Source organism: Megalopta genalis, chromosome 15 (genome assembly GCF_051020955.1).
Source record: "Megalopta genalis isolate 19385.01 chromosome 15, iyMegGena1_principal, whole genome shotgun sequence".
NCBI classification, from domain to species: Eukaryota; Metazoa; Arthropoda; class Insecta; order Hymenoptera; family Halictidae; genus Megalopta; species Megalopta genalis.
The window spans coordinates 7,351,733-7,373,097 of record NC_135027.1 but is presented as its reverse complement, the minus strand read 5'-3'; the positions used below and the strand labels follow the sequence as shown (position 1 = coordinate 7,373,097).

The 21,365-nt window shown below is 33.5% G+C and overlaps 4 protein-coding genes across 12 annotated transcripts; 2 read left to right on the top strand and 2 right to left on the bottom strand.

Moving 5' to 3' along the window:
- Positions 1-160: 160 nt before the first annotated feature.
- On the top strand, positions 161-3,984 carry LOC117219543 (U6 snRNA-associated Sm-like protein LSm8). Its single transcript, XM_033468745.2, has 5 exons — positions 161-272; positions 642-752; positions 857-897; positions 1,077-1,204; positions 3,677-3,984. Exons 2-5 carry the CDS (start codon positions 722-724, stop codon positions 3,765-3,767), a joined length of 291 nt encoding a protein of 96 aa, XP_033324636.1. The 5' UTR covers positions 161-272; positions 642-721; the 3' UTR covers positions 3,768-3,984.
- Positions 3,985-4,173: 189 nt separating this feature from the next.
- su(sable) (suppressor of sable) lies at positions 4,174-11,953 on the bottom strand. Of its 2 annotated transcripts, none has more exons than XM_033468783.2 (8): positions 11,820-11,953; positions 9,093-9,468; positions 8,802-9,030; positions 8,382-8,734; positions 8,090-8,312; positions 7,689-8,011; positions 7,354-7,585; positions 4,174-7,197 (listed from the first exon to the last, which is right to left on the bottom strand). In XM_033468783.2, exons 1-8 carry the CDS (start codon positions 11,894-11,896, stop codon positions 5,249-5,251), a joined length of 3,762 nt encoding a protein of 1,253 aa, XP_033324674.1. In that variant the 5' UTR covers positions 11,897-11,953; the 3' UTR covers positions 4,174-5,248. The 2 variants fall into 2 exon arrangements, with proteins under 2 accessions (XP_033324674.1, XP_033324675.1); XM_033468784.2 differs by lacking the exon at positions 11,820-11,953 and adding an exon at positions 10,653-11,213.
- Positions 11,954-13,075: 1,122 nt separating this feature from the next.
- Positions 13,076-20,645, top strand: LOC117219570 (glutathione hydrolase 7). Its single transcript, XM_076526489.1, has 7 exons — positions 13,076-13,212; positions 19,488-19,654; positions 19,722-19,879; positions 19,937-20,016; positions 20,111-20,182; positions 20,254-20,383; positions 20,453-20,645. Exons 1-6 carry the CDS (start codon positions 13,134-13,136, stop codon positions 20,265-20,267), a joined length of 570 nt encoding a protein of 189 aa, XP_076382604.1. The 5' UTR covers positions 13,076-13,133; the 3' UTR covers positions 20,268-20,383; positions 20,453-20,645.
- On the bottom strand, positions 13,643-19,329 carry okr (DNA repair and recombination protein RAD54-like okr). 8 transcript variants are annotated; one of them, XM_076526482.1, is made up of 11 exons: positions 19,129-19,325; positions 18,605-18,702; positions 18,255-18,452; positions 16,963-18,098; positions 16,583-16,790; positions 16,303-16,426; positions 16,010-16,212; positions 14,989-15,156; positions 14,485-14,876; positions 14,120-14,394; positions 13,643-14,042 (listed from the first exon to the last, which is right to left on the bottom strand). In XM_076526482.1, the coding sequence occupies exons 2-4, from the start codon at positions 18,679-18,681 to the stop codon at positions 17,324-17,326; spliced, it is 1,050 nt and encodes a 349-aa protein (XP_076382597.1). In that variant the 5' UTR covers positions 18,682-18,702; positions 19,129-19,325; the 3' UTR covers positions 13,643-14,042; positions 14,120-14,394; positions 14,485-14,876; positions 14,989-15,156; positions 16,010-16,212; positions 16,303-16,426; positions 16,583-16,790; positions 16,963-17,323. The 8 variants fall into 8 exon arrangements, with proteins under 8 accessions (XP_076382597.1, XP_076382596.1, XP_076382598.1 ...); XM_076526481.1 differs by having other exon boundaries at positions 13,643-14,026; XM_076526483.1 differs by having other exon boundaries at positions 13,643-14,026; positions 14,231-14,394.
- Positions 20,646-21,365: the final 720 nt, after the last annotated feature.

The window sequence follows — 21,365 nt, the reverse complement described above, 5'->3', positions numbered from 1 at the left end:
ATTACGAGACATTTTCGGGACACCCTGTATAGTATACATATGTTTTACATATAAACGTAATGTATTTATTATTATGATCTGGATTATGATTTTTATGTATGTGTTCGTAAATGTATGTACTATGTATGTGTATACAAATATGTATTCCTGAATCCATCAAAATTTGTCTAACATATCAAACCATGCATTGTATCCTACACATCAACATGTGTTGTATATATGTATTGTGAGGCGGAATGGCTTACATGCTATGATCAGGCATGACTGTTTATGTACGTAACAGAGATTCTTTTTTAAGAACACATAAAACACATTTTCCCGCTTGATCATAAAAATTATAATATCCTGAAAAAATCCACATTTCACGAGAGACTAACAGTTTTTAATTTCATCATAATAACCAACTTTGTAAAACGGAAAAAGATCTCATTCATATTGTAACACACCAATCATCTATGCATTTTGACAGTGATTAACTAGAAACGTTGTATCCATTGAACATTGTTTTTACATACAAATCGAATTCGAAGTAATTTAGTTTTAATTTGTTATAATTTATTAAGTCTTGATACGGTTTCTGTTGAGAAAATGATTAAATGATGTGTCAAGCAAAAAGGTTAAGTAAACTTGCTTGAATATAGGTTGAACAGTAAATACAGAGCACGTAATCGTGTTATAATATAATATACATTAAAGTTTACTTTAATGTGTAATTAAGATTATGGCGTCAGGATTAGAAAGTTACGTGAATCGTATCCTTTTACAAATAATACTAAACTTAAAAATTTCATTGTGAAGTTTTTATAATTTAATTACAATTTACAATCGTTCTATATGCATCCTAAACAGTTTATAGACACAGTCTCTATTATCACTTCTGATGGCAGAAATTTTATTGTAAGTATAGAAATATTATAGAAAAAGATTTTTCTTAGATTATAACTTAAGATTATTATCGGTGTAAAATGATTTTTGTATGTACATTACAGTCTCAGAAGTACAATTATTTGTAACAAAAATGTTCTATTCAAGATTTCTTCTCAGTTCCCTAACAACAAAAATTCTTATATTTTCAGGGGACACTAAAAGGTTTTGACCAAACTATCAATATAATATTGGATGAATCACATGAACGTGTATATAGTACTACACAAGGTGTAGAACAAGTTGTATTAGGTTTACACATTATTAGAGGTGACAATGTGTAAGTACTTAAAATAATTTACTGTTTTTTTGAGTGCATATAGTACAAAAAATATCCAGTCGTCTCTTTAGTATTGCTATTAATTTTATATAATAATGATTTTCATTGTTTATGCAGTTTTTATCCATGTTTATTATACATTAATACAGCAACTTCTTGATGTCAAATTAATGCATTCATTATTTATACTTCCGTTATATACAGGGTGTCCCACAATTATTTTAACAGCCGAAAATGAGGGGTAGCTGAGGTCATTTGAAGTAACTTTTTCCTTTGCGAATTTGCAATCTGAGGCTTTGTTTACGAGTTATTAACGAAAAACACTGGCCAATGAGAGGTGACGGTGCGAGGGAGAGGGTCCGCGAGAGAGTCCGCAACACGAGGCTTTGACAGAAGGTCGGGACGGACTCGATCCGCGTTCGAAGTATTGAACAAGTCACGAAGCGAGAACTTTCCGGATTTTTTTAACTACATAACAGTGATATTTTTAAGAAGAACGCTGTTCACCTTTACTTTAGAACGTCTGAAGAATATTTACTAATTTTTCGGACCCGAAATAATATGAAGTTTAACCGTGACAGCTGTTTTAATTTTCTGGTGTGCATGACACCTCGTGTGTACCATATGAAATTTTTATGCAAGGTGTACAGTGAAGATTAACGAATGATTTGCAAAGCTGATTTAATTAATAATAAATAAGGGACGTAAAGGATTTGTTTATTAGAGAGATATGAAAAATATTATCAGTAAGAAACTCACCCATTTAGTTGAGCATGCATTTGCTGGCTGAAATTCATGATGTCGAAGGGCACTGACCTTGTACAACGTACAGCTGATCTTTCACTGCACTGTCACTAAACACTGATCACTTAATTAATCACTGATAATCCGAATCACTTGTGGATATTTAAGAAAGATCACTGAGACTCGTTCGCGGATAATCGTTTATTCGACGCGTTCGTTCGGAAGTCGACGTTTCACTGCCAAAAAATCGAGGCCTTGTCGTTCGTCTTTCGGCCGTCCGAGGAAATAACACCCGATACTATTTTCTTCGAAGCGCAGGGTACCGCCAAATGAAATAAACAAGATATGCCGAGACGTAAACTGTGTCCGACCCGCTGTCACCCTGCGCTCTTAGAACGTAATTAATGGCCGTGCGAACAAAATGGTATCGAGTGTCATTTCCTCGGACGGTCGAACGAAGCACAACAAGGACCCACAGTCAAGGCCTGAATTTTTCGGCAGTGAAACGTCGACTTCCGAACGAACGCGTCGAATAAACGATTATCCGCGAACGAGTCTCAGTGATCTTTCTTAAATATCCACAAGTGATTCGGATTATCAGTGATTAAATAACTGATCAGTGTTTGGTGACAGTGCAATGTAAGTGCACTTCGCAAATAACCATACCAGAGGTTCCACCGATAGTATCCCTCGAATGTTGCGGTCATCGACCTGGGATCAGCTGTTCGTTGTACGAGGTCAGTACGTACCAGTCAGCAAATGCATCCTCAACTAAATGGGTGAGTTTCTTATCGATAATATTTTTCATATTTCTCTAAAAAACAAATCCTTTACGTACCTTAACGCGATTATTTATTATTAAATCAGCTTTGCGAATCATTCGTTGAATTCTGTTCGTACACGGAGTTATTTAAATTAAAATATCATTTACGAACTTTGTTAATCTTCACTGTACACCTTGCATAAAAATTTCATATGGTACACATAAGGTGTCAAGCACACCAGAAAATTAAAACGACTGTCACGGTTAAACTACATATTATTTCGAGTCCGAAAAATTAGTGAATATTCTTCAGACGTTCTAAAGTAAAGGTGAACAGCGTTTTTCTTAAAAATATCACTGTTATGTAGTTAAAAAATCCGGAAAGTTCTCGCTTCGTGACTTGTTCAATACTTCGAACGCGGCTCGAGTCCGTCCCGACCTTCTGTCAAAGCCTCGTGCTGCGGACTCTCTCGCGGACCCTCTCTCTCGCACCGTCACCTCTCATTGGCCAGTGTTTTTCGTTAATAACTCGTAAACAAAGCCGCGGATTGCATTTTCGCAAAGGAAAAAGTTACTTCAAATGACCTCAGCTACCCCTCATTTTCGGCTGTTAAAATAATTGTGGGACACCCTGTATATATTTATATATATATATAATACGATATAAACTTGAACATATATAGAGTGAACAATATTAACTCTTTTATTCTGGCAGTCAAGAAATTGATGAATACTGATAGATAAAAAAATATACATTTTACATTTTAAAGTATAGATAAATAGACTTGTAATTATATTAAAAGTATTTACATCTTTCAGGATGTTTAATTAGAAAGATATTAAAATGCTCATTGTCACAATCGAAGAGAACATTAAAACCATATTGCTCACTAACATTAATTCTACAATACTTAAAATATGATTGAACCATTCTATTCAATATGACCTTTTTTATTCCTTTTTAGGGCAATTGTAGGAGAATTGGATGATGAAATGGATGCACGTTTGGATCTATCAGCTATAAGAGCTGATCCTTTAAGTTCCATTGTACATTAATGGAACATGATTTTAACTATAATTATTGGATAAAGACCAATAATGATAATAATCCAATAAGACCTTTAATAGTGTGAACTGTAGTCAAATGAAAGTACAACTTCTTGTATAGGTTATATAGTATATAAAAATTTGTCACCTTTTATACCCATATCTAGATGTACTTGTATTTTAAAAAGTGCACTGCAGAAATACAGCATTATTTACAACATTAAAACGAGAACGATAGATAATCTTATTAAATTCAATAATTAAACTGTACAAAAAAAAGTTTTACTATATAATAGTAAACTTTATTTTTTTTACAAATGTAATTTACTTTATGGTTTCACATTAATAATGATAATAATAATGATAAAGAAAATTATTATAATTGGTAGGTTAACATCGGACAATGAATGAACAATTCTTTGAATTTAAATATAATTTGTGACTAATATTATTTTTCAAAGAGGAAGTACTCTTAATCTGCATTTTAGCAGATAAACGTGTTTAGCGTTGATGTGGAACGTACAGAAGTACCACAAAACTGACAAATGTAATTACTGGGTATTCTTTGCTAGTAATGTAAAACCTAGATTATTACAGACGTCATTACTATCCAGCAATCTTCAGTTTCAATGTCTACAAAAGTTCGAAAAGGAAAGATTCCTTTATACCCATCTATAACCCTTTAATACTTATGCAAGTAAAAAAGTATGTCCATGTACAACTGTTTTCAAAATTCTTACAAATACATCAATTTTTACAGAATATTGCAATTTCGTACTGATTAATGTACTGTTATCTCATTGATTTTTCAATTTTTATCGAGGCTTTGAGCCGTTTAATGATTGACAACTTGTATTCATTTTGTTACAACGTAATTTACGAAAATTTGTATGCTATTCTAGAAATCCAAGACTATAGTGAGCACATGAATCATAATATGGTGCATTACTGTTTATGTACTATACATGGAAGACATAAAAAAAAATATAAATCAATTTGTATAATTAAATGATCTTCAACTTGTCGCCATCTTATGTATTAAATGTCTTTTCAAATGGATGATGATGTTCAATATATACAGATACGTCTCTTCAACGAAACATTTCCTATAACCAGTAATCTAACAAATGTATCCTGTATACAATATTTCTCATGTAGAGTATGATCTATATTTTTAAATAAAATATAGAATGTCGCGTGATTATGAGCATTATTCACATCGTTCATGCGTACTTAACAAATGCGTGAATATATAGTCATTTACAACTTCTTTTTCATTAATTTTTCGATTATCTTAGATTCATATTTTGTTATTTAAATCACCTAACGAGCATTTGACACCATTTACAATTGACAAGATCAAGACAAATAATCTGGACCGCCGTAAAGGAATGCATTGCATCGGCAATGCATGCTGTACAAATTTAAATTAGAATGAGAATTATCACCAGGTACTTTGATTATGTACCTACTCGATATTATTTATTGCTTTAATTATTAGTCACGATATTGGTCCTGTTACGATTTCGTCGTCTGATTCGACCACCGCGTCTGTTTTGGTTTGTTCCGTTCCACTCTGATCCGTCCATGCCAAAATTTGGATTCGGACCATTCGGATTAAATCCCATCATAGCAGAATCCGGAGGTACTGGGCCAGGGCCAGGACCGGGACCAAAGTTATTAAAGTTACCACCAGAATAAGAGGCTGCACCATCATAAGGAGGATTGACCTCCGGCCCGAAACCAGGTGCTGGACCCAATAGACCAGCTCCATTGTTACGTTGAACATTAAAACGTGGATCAAAGTTCATTTGATTTTGAGGTACAACAGGTCCATTGATAGGCATTCCTGGAGGCATGTTCGATATACCTGTCATGCCCATCGGTGGCATATTTTGCGGACCCATGGGTGGTGCATTCATTATGGGTCCCATTGGGCCCATGTTTCCAAGCATCGGATTTGGGCCCATGGGCATCATGTTCTGTCCTGCTTGCATACCTTGTGGGCCAGGCATAGTTGGAGGCACAGACATACCAGCAGGACCCATTCCCATGTTGGGCATTTCCATTGATGGTTGTGGTACAGTTTTCATCATGGAAGCATTAACGTTTTGAGAAGATAAATTGGAAGCCTCGAGAGCTTTTCGTCGCGGATCAGATCGGACTTGCGGGGGTGACTTTGGAGTGTCCGGCTTTACCGGGGGCGGAGACATAGGAGAATCAGCTAGTTCAACCTTACCGATTCTAAATATTTTTCTTAAACGTGGATCGTATTTCACTTGGGCGTCATTTTTAGTAAGCTTCAGACCTGTATAATCCGGTCTTGGTATGTCCACGACATACACTTTGTATACCATTGGAGGGTGTGACGAAATAGTAGCATCTATTTCTGTGCAAGGTACATGAGACGGTGCTGGCTTAAATGGTAAACTTAACATTTGCCGCAGATCGACATCGGATTTCGTGGACGCATCCGTAAAACCCGCTCCGACAACTCGTAGATCAGTATCACCAAAACCAGTCTGAAATCGTTGTCTGAAATCCATATCTTTCCTTCTAAGATCTTGATCCGTCTTAGTACGGAGGTCTGTGTCCATATTAGTATCCACTGCAGTGATACCAGAACTATAGATACTTGTTTCTAGTCTAAGAGGTTTACTCTCTTTTTTGCACTCTGTTCTGCTGGGACTGCTTGGCTTTTGTTCGTCTCTACGCTGTCTAGGATCTCGAGACATACGAGGGTCCCTAGAGACAGGTGCAGAACTTGTTCCGGGAGAAGATCGTGGACTCGAAGTTTCATGTTCAATTTTTATTACTTGACTTGGAGCGCCAAATACACTTTTGTTTTGGCCGCTAGATTCATCTGATGATACTCTGTCCGGCGAGGATTTGATTTTTGAAAGGTATTCCTGACCATTAGCACTTTGTTGGCTGGATTTTCCACCAGGTGAACCACGCGCTTTAATAGATGATAATAATTTTGATACTTCAGCACTGATATCAATCTTACTTAAGTCGCCAAGCTTGTCTACAATGGCTGCTGGTTGAGGTATGCTAGGCGTCAAGGCTGCCGGTTGGAACTCCTCTTTTACAACAATATTTGATGTTTTCTCTGAGAATTCATTTTCCTCTTTCAACGAGTCCTTATTGGAAAGTACTATCGTAAGATTTCCACCCTCCTCATCATCATCATCATCATCATCATCATCATCATCATCCTCATCATCAGAATACCAGTCTTCTAGAATTTTATCTGTTTTCTCTGTGGGACACTCATTCTCCATATTCTTGAAACTGTCTTGTGCTGCACGCTGCTGTTGTTGAATACGCATGAATAATTCCTGTGCTTTCTTCGGTAAGTGAGATGGTACTTCCTGTTCCTCCGCATGAGGCGAAGTAGTATTATTATTGTTGCTTTGTTCGCTTGAGATACACGTTCCTGTAACAAATTAATTAATTTTCTTGTAAATTTTACTCTTGGCTATTCACAGTCATATAAATATTATTCCAAAAAAGCTATATGTAAGAATACTTTTTTGACCCCTGGTATATATGTACATTTGTCTGTATTTTAGTTTTTTGGATAACGTATTACCTTCTTGATCTGAACTTTTTTCTTTCTGTTTATCTTCCTCTTCAATCGGCACTTCTATAACAAGATCGGATTCTTCGTCGTGGTCACTCTCTTCGTCAAATTTAGATTTAGTAAGATTTGCTACTTTATCAGCTATACTAACAACAGGTGGAGGCTTCTTTGAAGTTTTCAACAGTTGCCTTAAATCTATATCTTTCGAATTTTCAAGTATTGAAGAATCTTTCTTCTTTGCCTAAATAAAAATAAGTGTTTTTACTTTCATAATAAATAATAATAAGAGAAAAACATGTTGACAATAATTTAGATTGTTCTAGTTAAAATTATTACTGTTGTACCTGCTCCAAAATTTCATCCTCCTCTACGTCTTTTGTAAAATCTTCTCTGTCTCGTTTGTTTGAATTAATTTTGTTCATGTCAGAATTAGCTTCGGTATAGAAGTCCATATTTGGCATGGATTGTGGAATCAGTGGTTTTGGATGTAGTTGCTGCTGAGTTGCTAAACCCAATGCAGCATTTGGGATTTGTAAACCAAATTCATTGGCTGATTGCAGTAGCATAATTTGTTCATATGGAACTCTATCTTCATCTGAACCCCATCGAGTTTTCTTACCAGATGGTTTCCTTTCTCTAACACTTTTCTGCTGTGATGTTTGATCTTCTATATAGGAAATTTTAGTGTTAGTTGATAATATCATAACGATATTTTCGCGTGGAAAGTGAAAATGTTTTGAAATACCTTTCTCCTCTTTCTCATTATTTTTATCTGTAATACTAGTAGGTGCAGGCACGTTTAAATCAAAAAGGCTTGGAATTTTTTGGTTCATCACATCCTGACCCTGCGATAGTGTTCTTGCTGTATTATTTATCATTAACATTGCTCCTTCTCTACTTAAACGTGGAAAATCCCCAAGAATTTCCTTTGGTGCCGTTTCTAAATGTTTTAACAATATTCCTTTTACCTAAGGGATGAAAATTTTCATTTAAAACCGTCTTTTTCCTTTAAAAGGCACAAATTCTGAAATCAGTACCTGTTCACTTAATGGTTGATGAGAAAATTTACAGTTTTCTCCTTGATTGCATTTTAGCCCAATGTGAAAAAATTTACATGGAAAGTCGTGATGCATGTACAGACATTTGTCTCTCTTTGCACAACAATCCATAAGATAAAATTTACACAATTCCATTTTTCTAGGTGGTAATGCATTGTGTGAGAAAGGGCAATCATCTCCTCTGTGACATTTTCCTTGCATATAATAAACACATATAGCATCTGGATCTTGAGTGTGATCATTATTTTGGTTTCTTCGACCATTTCTATCATTCCTCATTTGTCCTCGAGCTTTATTTTTACCACCTCTTTCGTTTTTACCACCTCGCCGACCTATTACAATAAAAATATTAATAAAACCATGCAAAACTATTCTAAATGCAAATATATATAATATTACCTCCCCCACCACCTCCTCTTGTATTCCCACGCTTATTATCATTATCCCTATGTCGATTTACATTAGGCCTGTCATCATAATCTGAATTACTATCAAAATTTTCATGATCATTAGTATGTCTTGGAGAGCTGTTTTCTTGTGCATCTTTTCTAACAGGTGAAGCACCTCTAACAAATAACATTTCATCTTCATCATCGTTAGCGTTTTCATCATCACTCACTTTTCGTCTCTGTAAAATATATATTAGAAGCATAAAGCGTTTACAATGAAAAAAAAAAAATATCTTAAAACCTTTTGATCCTTGCTACGATCTTCCTCCCTTTCATCACGGATCCTTTTTCTACTCTTATTTCTATTATTTTTACTCTTAGACTTAGAATCTTGGTTTCTAGCACCATCTTCTTCCAAAGCTGCCCTAATAGCTTTCTCAACATCTCCAGCCCAATCTTCAGTTGGACTTTTATATTTTAAAAATCTGTCGTGTTTGCTGCTTCCTTGAACATTAGATTTCTTATTTTTACTAAACTTAGAATCAAAGGTTTTATTCTTTGATGTATCTGCTTTCGACACATTTCTAATGGCATCATCATCTTTTACTGGTGGTGGTACTGGCTCATCGTCTTCATCAGATGGAATTTCTCCATCTTCCAAGTCATTATCATTATTACTACAAATACATGAAATATATGTTATACTCGATACAAATCTCAAGTTTCATATCTTAAAATGGAGATGATAGCTTTATTTTCATTTTGTGTGTAAGGTATGTTTATGTATTGTTTTATAGCTATACTTTAAAATCTCTTAGGATACAATAATTAATGCGTAACGATGACTAGATATGCTCAGTTCGAATTGAATATTTAATAATATCTGTCATTTCTGACTGATATAATTCAAATATTGTGTAAGCAGATAGAATTATTTTTAAACTTTCGCAAACATTTTAAGGATTATAATTTTGGAATTAAAAATTGCTTATAATAAAGTGTAAAATTGAAAAAAATTATTTTACAAAAATTGTCCTGAAGAGGAACTTACGTTTCAAATATACTTAAATATACTTTTGCAAACATATCAAATATACCAAATATATTTTTGTGAATGCTTTATAAGTTCTTTTTTCTAATGAGATTGCTTCAAAATATCATAGTATTAAAATGCTAGAGTAAACATATTTTCCAAATCTTTATCACCTTGTAATTATCATCATCATTATTATCATCATTTATCAACGTTTAAAAAGAAATGCAATATCATTGATAAAAGAAAAAAAAAAGTTTTCATGAAAGAATTAGTCCAGGCTTGTAATAGTTGACAAGGCCAATATCAGCAGCGGACATTAAATACATATCATAGCCTTGTATATGTTAGATAAAGGCACATCGTAAACTTTGGTCGAGCAGAGTATACTCGAAAGAAGCTTCCGCTACTAGTTGAGCTGAAAACATTAGCTTGCTTTTGGGGCACGGCTAACGGACACGTTGTAGCACAGGGCGGGTGTATCGATCGATGCAACCTAAATGCATGTATTGTAGACGTTATCATGTACTAGGAAAAAAAATCATTCCTTACTACACACCGTTTTTTTTGTAAAATACGATGCTTGCCAAGAATGCACAATAATATTCGTACGATTATATCGATCGTATAAAAGCAGGAAATTACAATAAAGAGAAGAAAAACCCATTCGAAGCATATACAACCATTTCCACGTTTTAAAATAAGTAATAATACGTAACTAGAAAAGTAATTGACAAATTACAGGTGTTAAAATAGTTGTTAAATATAGCAAAATGAAACGCGCAGGACCACGGCCGTGTAGATAAATAATAGATTGATTTACCTTACCCACGAATCACGTTCGTCATTAGCATTATCATCATGACTATCATTAATTCATCATCATCATCGATGCAATAGCATAGACATTGGATCGATATACAACATTATCACATTGTTCTGCAGCATATCTGATTGTCATCGTTACAGCATTACCAATGGTGTGTGTAATATTAAAAAAAAAAAATACGTTGACGACATCACACCGTCAGAATTTCTTCATGTGTAGACCTCATTTTGTCGCCTTTATCGCGTGCGTATATACATATGTATATGTACGAACATATGTGTATACATGTATATATAATATATACACATAGGGTATATGGATGTATACGTATGTATATATATGTATATATACATAGAGACGTGTATGTATATGTTGTGTGCTCGTGATGTGTACACATATGTACTTTATGTGGGCGCCACATGTATGTTACATGTAGAAATAGAGTGTCTGTACATGAATGATATGGCTAGTATGCAAATGTGTCTTATACGAAGCAGGAAAATTGTATATAGGAATGTATATTACTCCCCGAAGATCACGTGCATGATTTCTCAACATTAAACAATCTACTAAAAACTAAAATCCATTGATGATTCTTCGACGTTAATTGCGAAAAGCAAAAGCATGGAATAAAATTAAAAATAATACAGAATTCTACATTTCATTAAAATTGCATCATTACTCCGAATTTCATCGAGATATTAATATGTCGAAATTTTGAACACTTCAGCGACGCATGCGATCGTGTTTTGCAATAGTCTCATGACTCAGTGATAAAATCGATTCGTCTACTTATTGCCATTGTATGTTCTTTGTTACGAAAATTACCTTGACCTTACAAATGGTGTCAAGGTGGTTTTCTAAACGTACTAGTTGAGATCTTTAACTTTACCATGATTGACTTAATTTTCAAACGGTACGAAGAACCATAGTGGACCAGAAGAAAAAAAGAGTTACGTGTACTCCAAGAACAGTGTAGTAATGGGCTCGTTTTTCGTCGCGGTGCCAATGGTGTGTACCGAACGAAAGCGGGACCAGCACGAAACCTCCAGAGAGGGGGGTCGACGTGTGATGTGAGTAGTAGTAGTAGTAGTAGTAGTAGTAGTTGATAGTCATAGAAAAATTTCGACTATTCTTGTTGGTGAATAAAAAATGTGGAGGCAAACCTTTGGATTAGAGTCTCAGCCGCGGAAACACTCTCTAATGCCATTGTTTTGTCCCGATCGATCGTGTTTTGTACCATATGATATAGCACTGTGGCCCGACGATGATCATACGATCGATTGACGCGACCACACTCGATGGCTCTTTGTTTGCGAGATAATCGCGTGCCTGAATTCTAGCATTTGAAAATTTGGAAAAGTACCCGACCGTTTACAGGACACAAATTAGCCTACAGAATCAAATCGTTTTCGCGGTGTCTCTCCGTTTCTCTTTCTCTCTTGTCCACCGGAAGGCGAGAAGGCGCGCGTGCGCGCAACAACCGAATCCAAATTCTGTACCAATTTTTTGTAAACCTCTCTTCTACCTCTTTTTCTCAGCTTTCGGCTATGCCCCTGTCTTTTTTTCTCCCGCTTCGAATATTCTTCACGCCTATATACACAAGGACAGGCTCTGTGCCTTTTCTCTGTATCTAAATACTTTCTCTTTTGTCCGTTTATTGCACTTCTTTTCAATTCGGTGAAGTATGAGATTATTTCACTGTGTCTCTCCTCTCTTCGCTATTAAATTTCGTTAAATGTTGCAATCTTGCCATTGCAACGTCATTCTGGCTTGACGTGGCATATGGCGGCCTACTGGCGATAAGTCTGCAGGCGTATCGATTTATCTCTTACCCGTTACTGTAACTCGTGCGAAGTGCATGAAAATCGGGGCTTGAATAGGAAAATACGCGCGAATGTATGCTCTCTTTCAGTGAGTTGTAATGGCGACAATAAGCGAAAGAAAAAAAAGTGGAACAATTCCCTCCGGATATATGGTCGAAGTTTCGAAGAATAATGCGAAGCGTTAGCTTCCACTCGGACGATTCCCGTCTGTCGTAGTAATTTGATAACGGCGCTCTCTTTTTCTTTGATTTTACAATATTTTATGGGAGAAAGAGAGAGAGTGAAAGAGAGAGAGAGAGAAAGGGAACGACGAATTGATCTGGTTTCATCGTACGAAACAACTGCGAATTTACTCAGACGCGCGTCTGTTACTGATGATTGGAAATTTATCGAGAAAATGTTAAAATGTCCACGGATTTGACTCGCGGTGTCCCTCTGTCTTCCCGATGGATGACAGCGTTTACGTCTCTCTCGTGTACTTCCGCGTTCGAGAGTTATCTCAGCAAAAGAAGAACATGTGTATTATGAACGAGACTAGGCGCAGGCAGGCGAAAAGTACGATGGTCGGACAGAGCGTATTACTGTGTCAGCAGATAGTATAAAAATGTATCAGTTATGAGACGATGAGCGAAAACTTCAAAGATCAAACTAAACATGGCCACATCTGGAACTATTCTGAACGGGCAGCTGCAGGGAACCTCGGAAGAAGGGCGAGCAAACGGCAACGGGTCAGGTGGGAAAGCGATGTTCATCACTTTCCACCAATCACTGCACGCGATCAACGGTCACGTGTTACCTCCTCCATTATTTGCATTCCCCCACTCTAACTTCCTCTTGTTTCCCCACTTTTCTTCCCGTTCCTCTGTTTATGTGGAGCAAATTCCTGAAGCCTCTGTTCTCCGTTCTCCGTTGCTTTTCTACGCACAACTCGTTTGAAAGCAAGCTTCAGCTTGTAACCACGCTAGAGACTGTCCTAAAAACATTATACTCTAGAATCATTCTTTCACGACAATACCTACTTTATATCAAATGCATGTTCTTATACGTTATACAAATAAATCGGTATAAATGGCTTCACAAAAAAGATTACAATCTCCACTTTGAATAAATTTAACGAATTGATTGAAATTATTATTTGCATTAATGAAATAATTGAAGCAGTATTTATACATACAAATATATTTAATGTATACATGATTCTAAATTTCTGTGGCTAAGTAGTCATTACATATATCTCAGATCTATACAGATTTTTTGCTAATTTAACATATTTTTAGTTTACATAATACTTGCAAAGACTTATAATTCTATATTTGTACAAAATATTGATATAAACATTTACAGATATTTATAAGGTTTTTACATTCTACGTTAATGTAATAACTTTCGCGGGGAAACATATAAAACTATGAAAAGGAAAAATTGAAAAAATTATCGCTTCATTTGACTTGTTCCGGGTGAACGATGATGGAAAACAAATGAAATTCCGCTTGACCAAAATTGACGTAGTGGCACGTTCTGGTATATTTCATGGATTCTGGGCGTATCTACAATTTGATAAATCTGAATTGAAATCCTTTCACTTCTATACCATTAACACACCTCTTGCACTTAAACCTCTAACACATAAATGGATTTACCTCAACAGATATAGATTTGACACAATGTTATGAATGTTAGAAATGTTCTCAATATTAGAAACGTTACTTTTCTTATTTGTAATGATTTATTACTCTACTATTTTTACATACTTCGAATGAGTATCAAATATTGTATTTTCTTCCAGTTTAAATAAATTTGGCAAATCGTTCAACATGAAATGCCTTACAATGTCTTCTTCAGGGTCAACTGCAATTGAACTCAAAATCTTTTTATGCGCTTGTCTGTGAAAAATATTTTCTTCGATTGTACCAATCTATAACATATTTATATCAGGATTAAGTAAAGTGTTATGTAGAATTACAAATTATGCCAATGATACTTGAAATGATGTCGGGTTACATACACAAAGGAAACGATATACAAAACATGATTTCTTCTGTCCATCTCTCCATATTCTGGCAATTTGCAGGATTCTAATCTGGATCGAACATAATAAAACGACTCGCACCAATGAGATTCAGCTCACAACCGCCAGCTTTCGAGCTGAGCATAAAAATGAAATCGCTACTATTTGAATCATTAAACTTATTCACTACTTTCGACCTTTTTTTGATAGTCATTGTACTATCGAGTCTAACGTAATTGTAGCAACGTTTGTGACATCATTTTTCAAAAAGATCAAGAGTTAATGTGTAATTTGATACTAGTACAATTTTATCATTGATTGTCGTTTTAATCGATACTAAAAGGCAGTCTAATACCATCAACCTTCCCAACCGTTCTGGTAAAATTTCTCTGGAAGCAAAATTATAAATATGAATGATGATATTTCATCAGGTCATAATCTATTTTAGATAAGATACACATTACTTATGATCCAATGATAATAACTTTTAATAATACACACTTGGCATTATAATTCGGTGGCGTTAAGTTTAAAGCATTTTCAAATCCATTTGGCTGCTGTAATATTTTTTCATACACTAAATCAAGATGATAGCACAGCTTTTTCAAAAGTGTGATTGTTGACAAAGCAGGAAGACATTTTCCTTTTTTTAGGCACCATTGGAATCTTCTGTCAAAATAAATAAATCTGCATCAGTTGAAAAGAAAAAGTAAATTTTCGTTTATACGAAGAAGTTCATAAACCTTCTATTGATTTTTTAATGCTGTCGATTTATATAAAATTTTTGTAAAGATCAGCCTGCAATTTACCCAATTTTATACAGATCATTAGATCATGTTTTAAAGGTAAGTATTTATAGAGGGGGAGGGAGGGAGGGAGAGGAAGAAGTGAGAGAGAGAATAAGGCACTGGTATGTCTAATGAGACACTTATTAATGAGAATTACTAATTCCGTTAATCGTTCTTGAGAAAATGCGCGTTCTGCATTTCAAACTTTTTACGAAATTCCTAACGCGAAACAATAATAGTATAATAATGATCTTAAAAAAATACTTTCACTTATTGTTTTCTATATCAAGTAAATTAAAGAATCTGTGCAGTTCCTAACAATCCTTGATTAATAAAATGCACAAGAGAAAAATATTCTAACAGATCGTTTTGGATAGTTGTTCCACTAAGCAATACTCTTCTTTTAGCTTTCAAATTCATAAGCGCTTGATAAGTCTGACACTCTGAATTTTTTAAACAATGTTCTTCATTACACAATATCAGCCCCACTTCGTCTTGATGAAGAACATGTGCATGTAAACGAAAAATTTCATAGCTAATTATTAAAATGGGATTAGCGCATCTATGTCCATAAATCTTCATAAAACCTATAAGTTTTGAGTCAATGTCGGCTTTACATCCACCATTAATGGCTAATGGTTGTAATCTGGTCTTTAACCATTTAAAAATTTCAATATACCAATTTTTGACCAAAGAACTAGGAGTAAATTAAATTAAACTAACAAATATTCTACCTTGTTTCAATAGGTTCCACAGAAGAGCTATGCACTGCAAGGTTTTTACAAGACCCATTTCGTCAGTCATAATATAACCATAAGCATTTTCTATTCGTTTTCCAGTTACACATTTGTATATAAATTTCACATCTTCACGTTAATGAGGCTTTAAAATATTATATAATACAGGATCTACCACAGCGTCTACAAGTTGTTTAGTTCTGCAACATAAAAGTATAATAATTACAACAAAATTGGGACAGTTTTAGATTAATTTTGAAAGAATTCTGATTAATTTATTTTATGCTTACAAATCTAATTTCAATCCATCATGCTCTGATACCACTGGTGGTGAATAAACAATAAGTGCATTGGCTTTTTCAGAATCATATAGTGGTCTACGTGGTTCAGATAAACATATTCCTAAGGAACAACCTGACAATTGATAACCAGGAATTAGAATTTTGAAAGATTTACTAAGGAGTTTCTTTACTTTTTCTTCTTAGAAACTCAAATTAATTTCCATATAAAATACACCTATTTTTAATTAATGTATAATGTTCATACTTTTTATTGTATTAAATTACTTACATGTTCAGAGATTACTTCTCGAGTTGCTTGTACATCATCTGCTGAAAGCTCAATGACTTTGTATTTTGGTATTTGTACATCTTTAACAATACGGCAGATATTTTTCTTTGCCCAATTTATTTGTGGCACAATTAGAGATAAATATATATCTTTGGATATATTGGAGAGTAGTGGACGTATGCCTCTGACTAGACACCAGTGATCAAATCTTACAATGATAAACAAAAGATTAAAAATTTTTTCCGAACATTTAATGATATAATAATAGCAATACGTATATTTATAGAGCAAAAATATGTTCATGACTGTGTGAAGAATATATTGTGCATAGTAAAATGTAAGTTATGTATCCATATAAAACGAATTTTGCATAACATTACCATTTTGTATCAGTACCCAAAAATGATATGAAACCAGTTCAAAATTCTTCATCTCGATACATAGAAATATTAGATTTAATTATTTACATTATTTTGATTAAACTTGCTTCCAACATTCATTTTAATCAAGTATAAAAGGACAATGAAATTTCGCGGTTAGGAAACGATAAGCGACACATTTCATGTTTGGATCATGGTGGCGCTCAGTAATTACATCTACATATGTATCTATATATGTACATATGTACATGATATTATTTATTTATTTTATGTTCCCACGTTATATAGGGTCCTATTGTACACATTTTCATTACAAATACCTTTAATTTCATATACACGTAAAACAAACAAATAAATAGACTTATGATTCAGCAAATATATTTCCCAGAAAATGCATAGATTGATCATCTTCTTCTTTTGTATTACAATTATTACATTCTGTATTCGAAGTACGAAAAATGCAATTAATAGGTTCAGATAATTTGGGATTGACATTTGGTCTTATACCATAATATTCATCTAGAAAGTCCAATACTGCTGATTTATTTTGTAAATTATTGAAACACATTCTATTCTTTTTTGGAAGTAATTTTTCTAACATGAATACTAAATGATGATGAAAACATAGAAATTGGGTTGGTATCGTTGATGTAATGTCTAGCCAGTTTTGTACACAGCTCAAAGGTGTAACTGAATGTCCAGAAAAGAGAGCTGGATTTGTTAGAATTCCCCGCGCAGACATTACTCCTTCACAATTACTTTCCACAAAAAGCTTCTTAGCATTATCCAAGCTTTTCACATCCCCATTGGCAATTAGTGGTAATTTTACACTGTCTCTCACTAATTTTAAATTATCTAGATCGATTGGTTCATTTCTCATTTCCGGAGTTCTTGCATGAATGGTAAGAAATGAAACTCCTGCTTTCTCAAGAATTCTACAGAATTCAACAGTTTTTTGAATGTCTTTCAATAATCGTATCTTCACAGATACAGTAAAGGGATTTGGTATTCTATTCCTCACTTGATATATTAAATCTTTCACAAGTTCTGGTTTTTTAAGCAAGTCAGCACCATATCCATTTTTCATTGCCCAACGTTGAGGACACCCACAGTTTAGATCAACACCATTGCTGTATCTATCAAAAAAATAATTTATTAAATATCACAATCTATACAAAAATTATATAAAGTATACATAGAAAGATTAAATGCAGAGTTTTGATGTTTGAATCAATAAAAGGTAAACTATAAATGAAAATATTAACAGCAATTGTTAGTATATATAAACTTACGGTGAAACCATCTCTGCTGCATTAAGGAAGTCATATACAGTTTTAGCAGCAAATTGCACCACAAGGGGCTTATCTTCTTTATTAATGGAAAATTCATTGTCTCTAGCTTTGTTGGATTGAACAAACGAGTCGGCTAGGATCATAGGTGTAAAACACAAGTCACAATCATATTGTCTCACCAGGGTTCTAAATTGTAATCTGATAAATAAAATTTAATTTAATTAAGTTACTAAAAATTGGTAACTATGTGCGTGTGTGAGTGTGTGTGTGTGTGTGTGTGTGTGTGTGTGTGTGTGTGTGTGTGTGTGTGTGTGTCTGTGTGTGTGTGTACTAAATTTATTATTACTTACTTACTGTACCTGACCATTGGTGCACATACTTTTATCATTCGTGGTTCTTTTAACATTTCCATTATATCAACTGTCATCGTGATTTTCTTTTATATTTTCTATCGATAAAAAAAGTGTGTTAAAATTATAAAAAATAATATTTTTTCATTTGTTTTTCCATACTTTTCTTAAAAATAGATTGTTTATAAATGTAAACTTAGCAAATAAAAATTTTTAAATCACAGTGGAATATTTATATGAAATTTTCTTTTCAATCAACTTTTTAGTATCATTAAGTACACATTCTTTAATTACAATGCTTAAAGTAGGTCAAATTTACAGTTATACAAACATAATCTACAGGTATATTTTCTAAACAACACAACATTGCCTCATTGACATCAAATTCGTTTTATCCAAATCAATTCTTGCGTTTATAATGCATTATAATAATTCTCGTAAGTATTATTCAGAGTGATTATTTAATAAACAATCCAAACATTTTTTAATCGTCTAAACATAACCTAGTTATTATTAATACTTACCTACTTCAATCAACATTCGTTAACTGTATATTATATTCGTAATAAATATGTTCCATATACCAGCAACTAATTATTGTTTTTTACTACTTTTCTTGAATTTACATGAAAACTAATAAAGATCATGTTTTTCTACAAATATTTGCTGATTTTAGCAACTCTTAGTTTTAACCTAAATCTGTTACCACAAAGTTAAATAAATGGACATTTATTTTGATTAAATTTGCTATAGAGTACATAGATATAGGGATTTTATTATTTATTAAGGGTATATTAAGGAAGTCATTCTGAATTTTTATTACTTTTTGAATTGAACAAAATAAGAACAACCTGTTGCATTATATTAATTTTAATTTTAAAAGGTCCTACAGAAGAATGTCCTTTGACAAAGAGTAGAAGTTATAAACATAAGTTAAGTATGTATTGTGGGGATGGTTTAAAATTCATTATAAGTTGTTTTACTATATTGACCATTTCCATTACAACGACATTAATTCTGCAAATACTTTATGCTGAAGAAACTCCTCAGGTATGTAAAATATTTTTGAAACAAAGTCTCAGTTTTGAATATCATTTATCATACTCTCTTGTACTAGGATAAAGCTGTTATTCATGGTGCTGTTGCAACTGATTATACAAACTGTTCCCAAATTGGAACTAAAATATTACGAAAAGGTGGTAATGCAATGGATGCAGCTGTAGCAGCAACTATATGTATGACAATTGTTGCTCCACATAAGACTGGTCTTGGTGGGTAAGTTATATCTAATATTTCAATAATAGTTGTTGTATTCTATCACTACGATTTTAGGGGTGGCTATGTTATGATATACAATCATAAAGAGCAAACAAAACCATTTATTATTGATTTTGCCACTAATACTATTGAAGGTATGTATGTATTAGTTGATGTTTATCTACCTTTTGAGATATAAATATTTAAAATAGTTTCACTAATATATCATTTCTATGATTTATAAATTAGGTGCTTTTGAACAAAATGGAATACGTGTTCCAGCTGTTTTGAAAGGATTAGAATATGCCCATAGTTTAAAAGGTAAATTACCATGGAGTGAGATTATCAAACCTTCTATAACTCTAGCTAAAGAGGGATTTGTTGTATCCAAGGAATTAGCGAGTGAAATATCAAAACACATTGGCTATGAAACTTTGTTTGGACACCTTAGTGCTGGTGATACACTAAAATTACAAGATCTTAGTAATACATTGAGTGCTGTAGCACGACATAGTTCTAAAGGTTTGTATGCACTACATTTGTATATTTTTAATAAGTTATGTTAATGAAAATGTTTTATTTCTCTCATAGTGTTATACAATGGATCTTTCTCCCAAAAATTGTTCCATGAAAAAGAAGATCTTTCTGATTTGCTTCAACAATTGGCAAATTACAAACCTCTTTTATACCCAGCAAGGAAATCAAGTTTTCATAAATATGCTGTATATTATCCTCCGCACATGATGTTGTTAGAATCAATGATAACTTCATTGGAAAATCTAAAGATATTTGTGGAAAATGCATCTACAATAGAAGCTCAAATCCAGCTAGCTGAAGCATTGATACATTCAGCTTCAATTCCACTGCAACTAAGACAAAATGGTTTGTCTTGTACATTAATTTTGCTGTTTGAAAAAGCTTCATTCTTCTTAACTGCATTAGAAAATGTTTCACAATTGAACAAAAAGTGTAGGAAAATATAGTTCAAATTAAAAACTCAAATAAGTTCTGGTTGATATATAATTTTGCATTACGTATGGTTCAGGAGATAATTACGTAAAAAGATTAAAACAAAACAATTGTTTTACAAAGTAATTATTATAGCTGAAGAGGAAAAATACACTGGAGTTATGGCAATGGACTGGGAAGATATTTACGTTTGTATTATAACGTTAGTATTGGTAACATATTATACAATTTGTCGAATAGATTACTTTTTTAAATTTATTACAGTGGACTTAGTTCGCCATTTGGTTTTGGATACATGTCTAATGCTGGTTTCTTACTAGACAAGAGTGACACAAATAATAGTTTATCTATGCTTACTCCACTTATTTTTCATAACAACAAATCAGTGTGTGGATTAAGAGGAGTGTTTGGAACTGATGATCCATTAATCATAGGACAATTAATATACAGTATTATCGTACGCGAGTTAAATGTTTCTGAAGCTATAGAATATCCAAGGTACAAAACCTATACAGGATACGATACAGGATCTGTG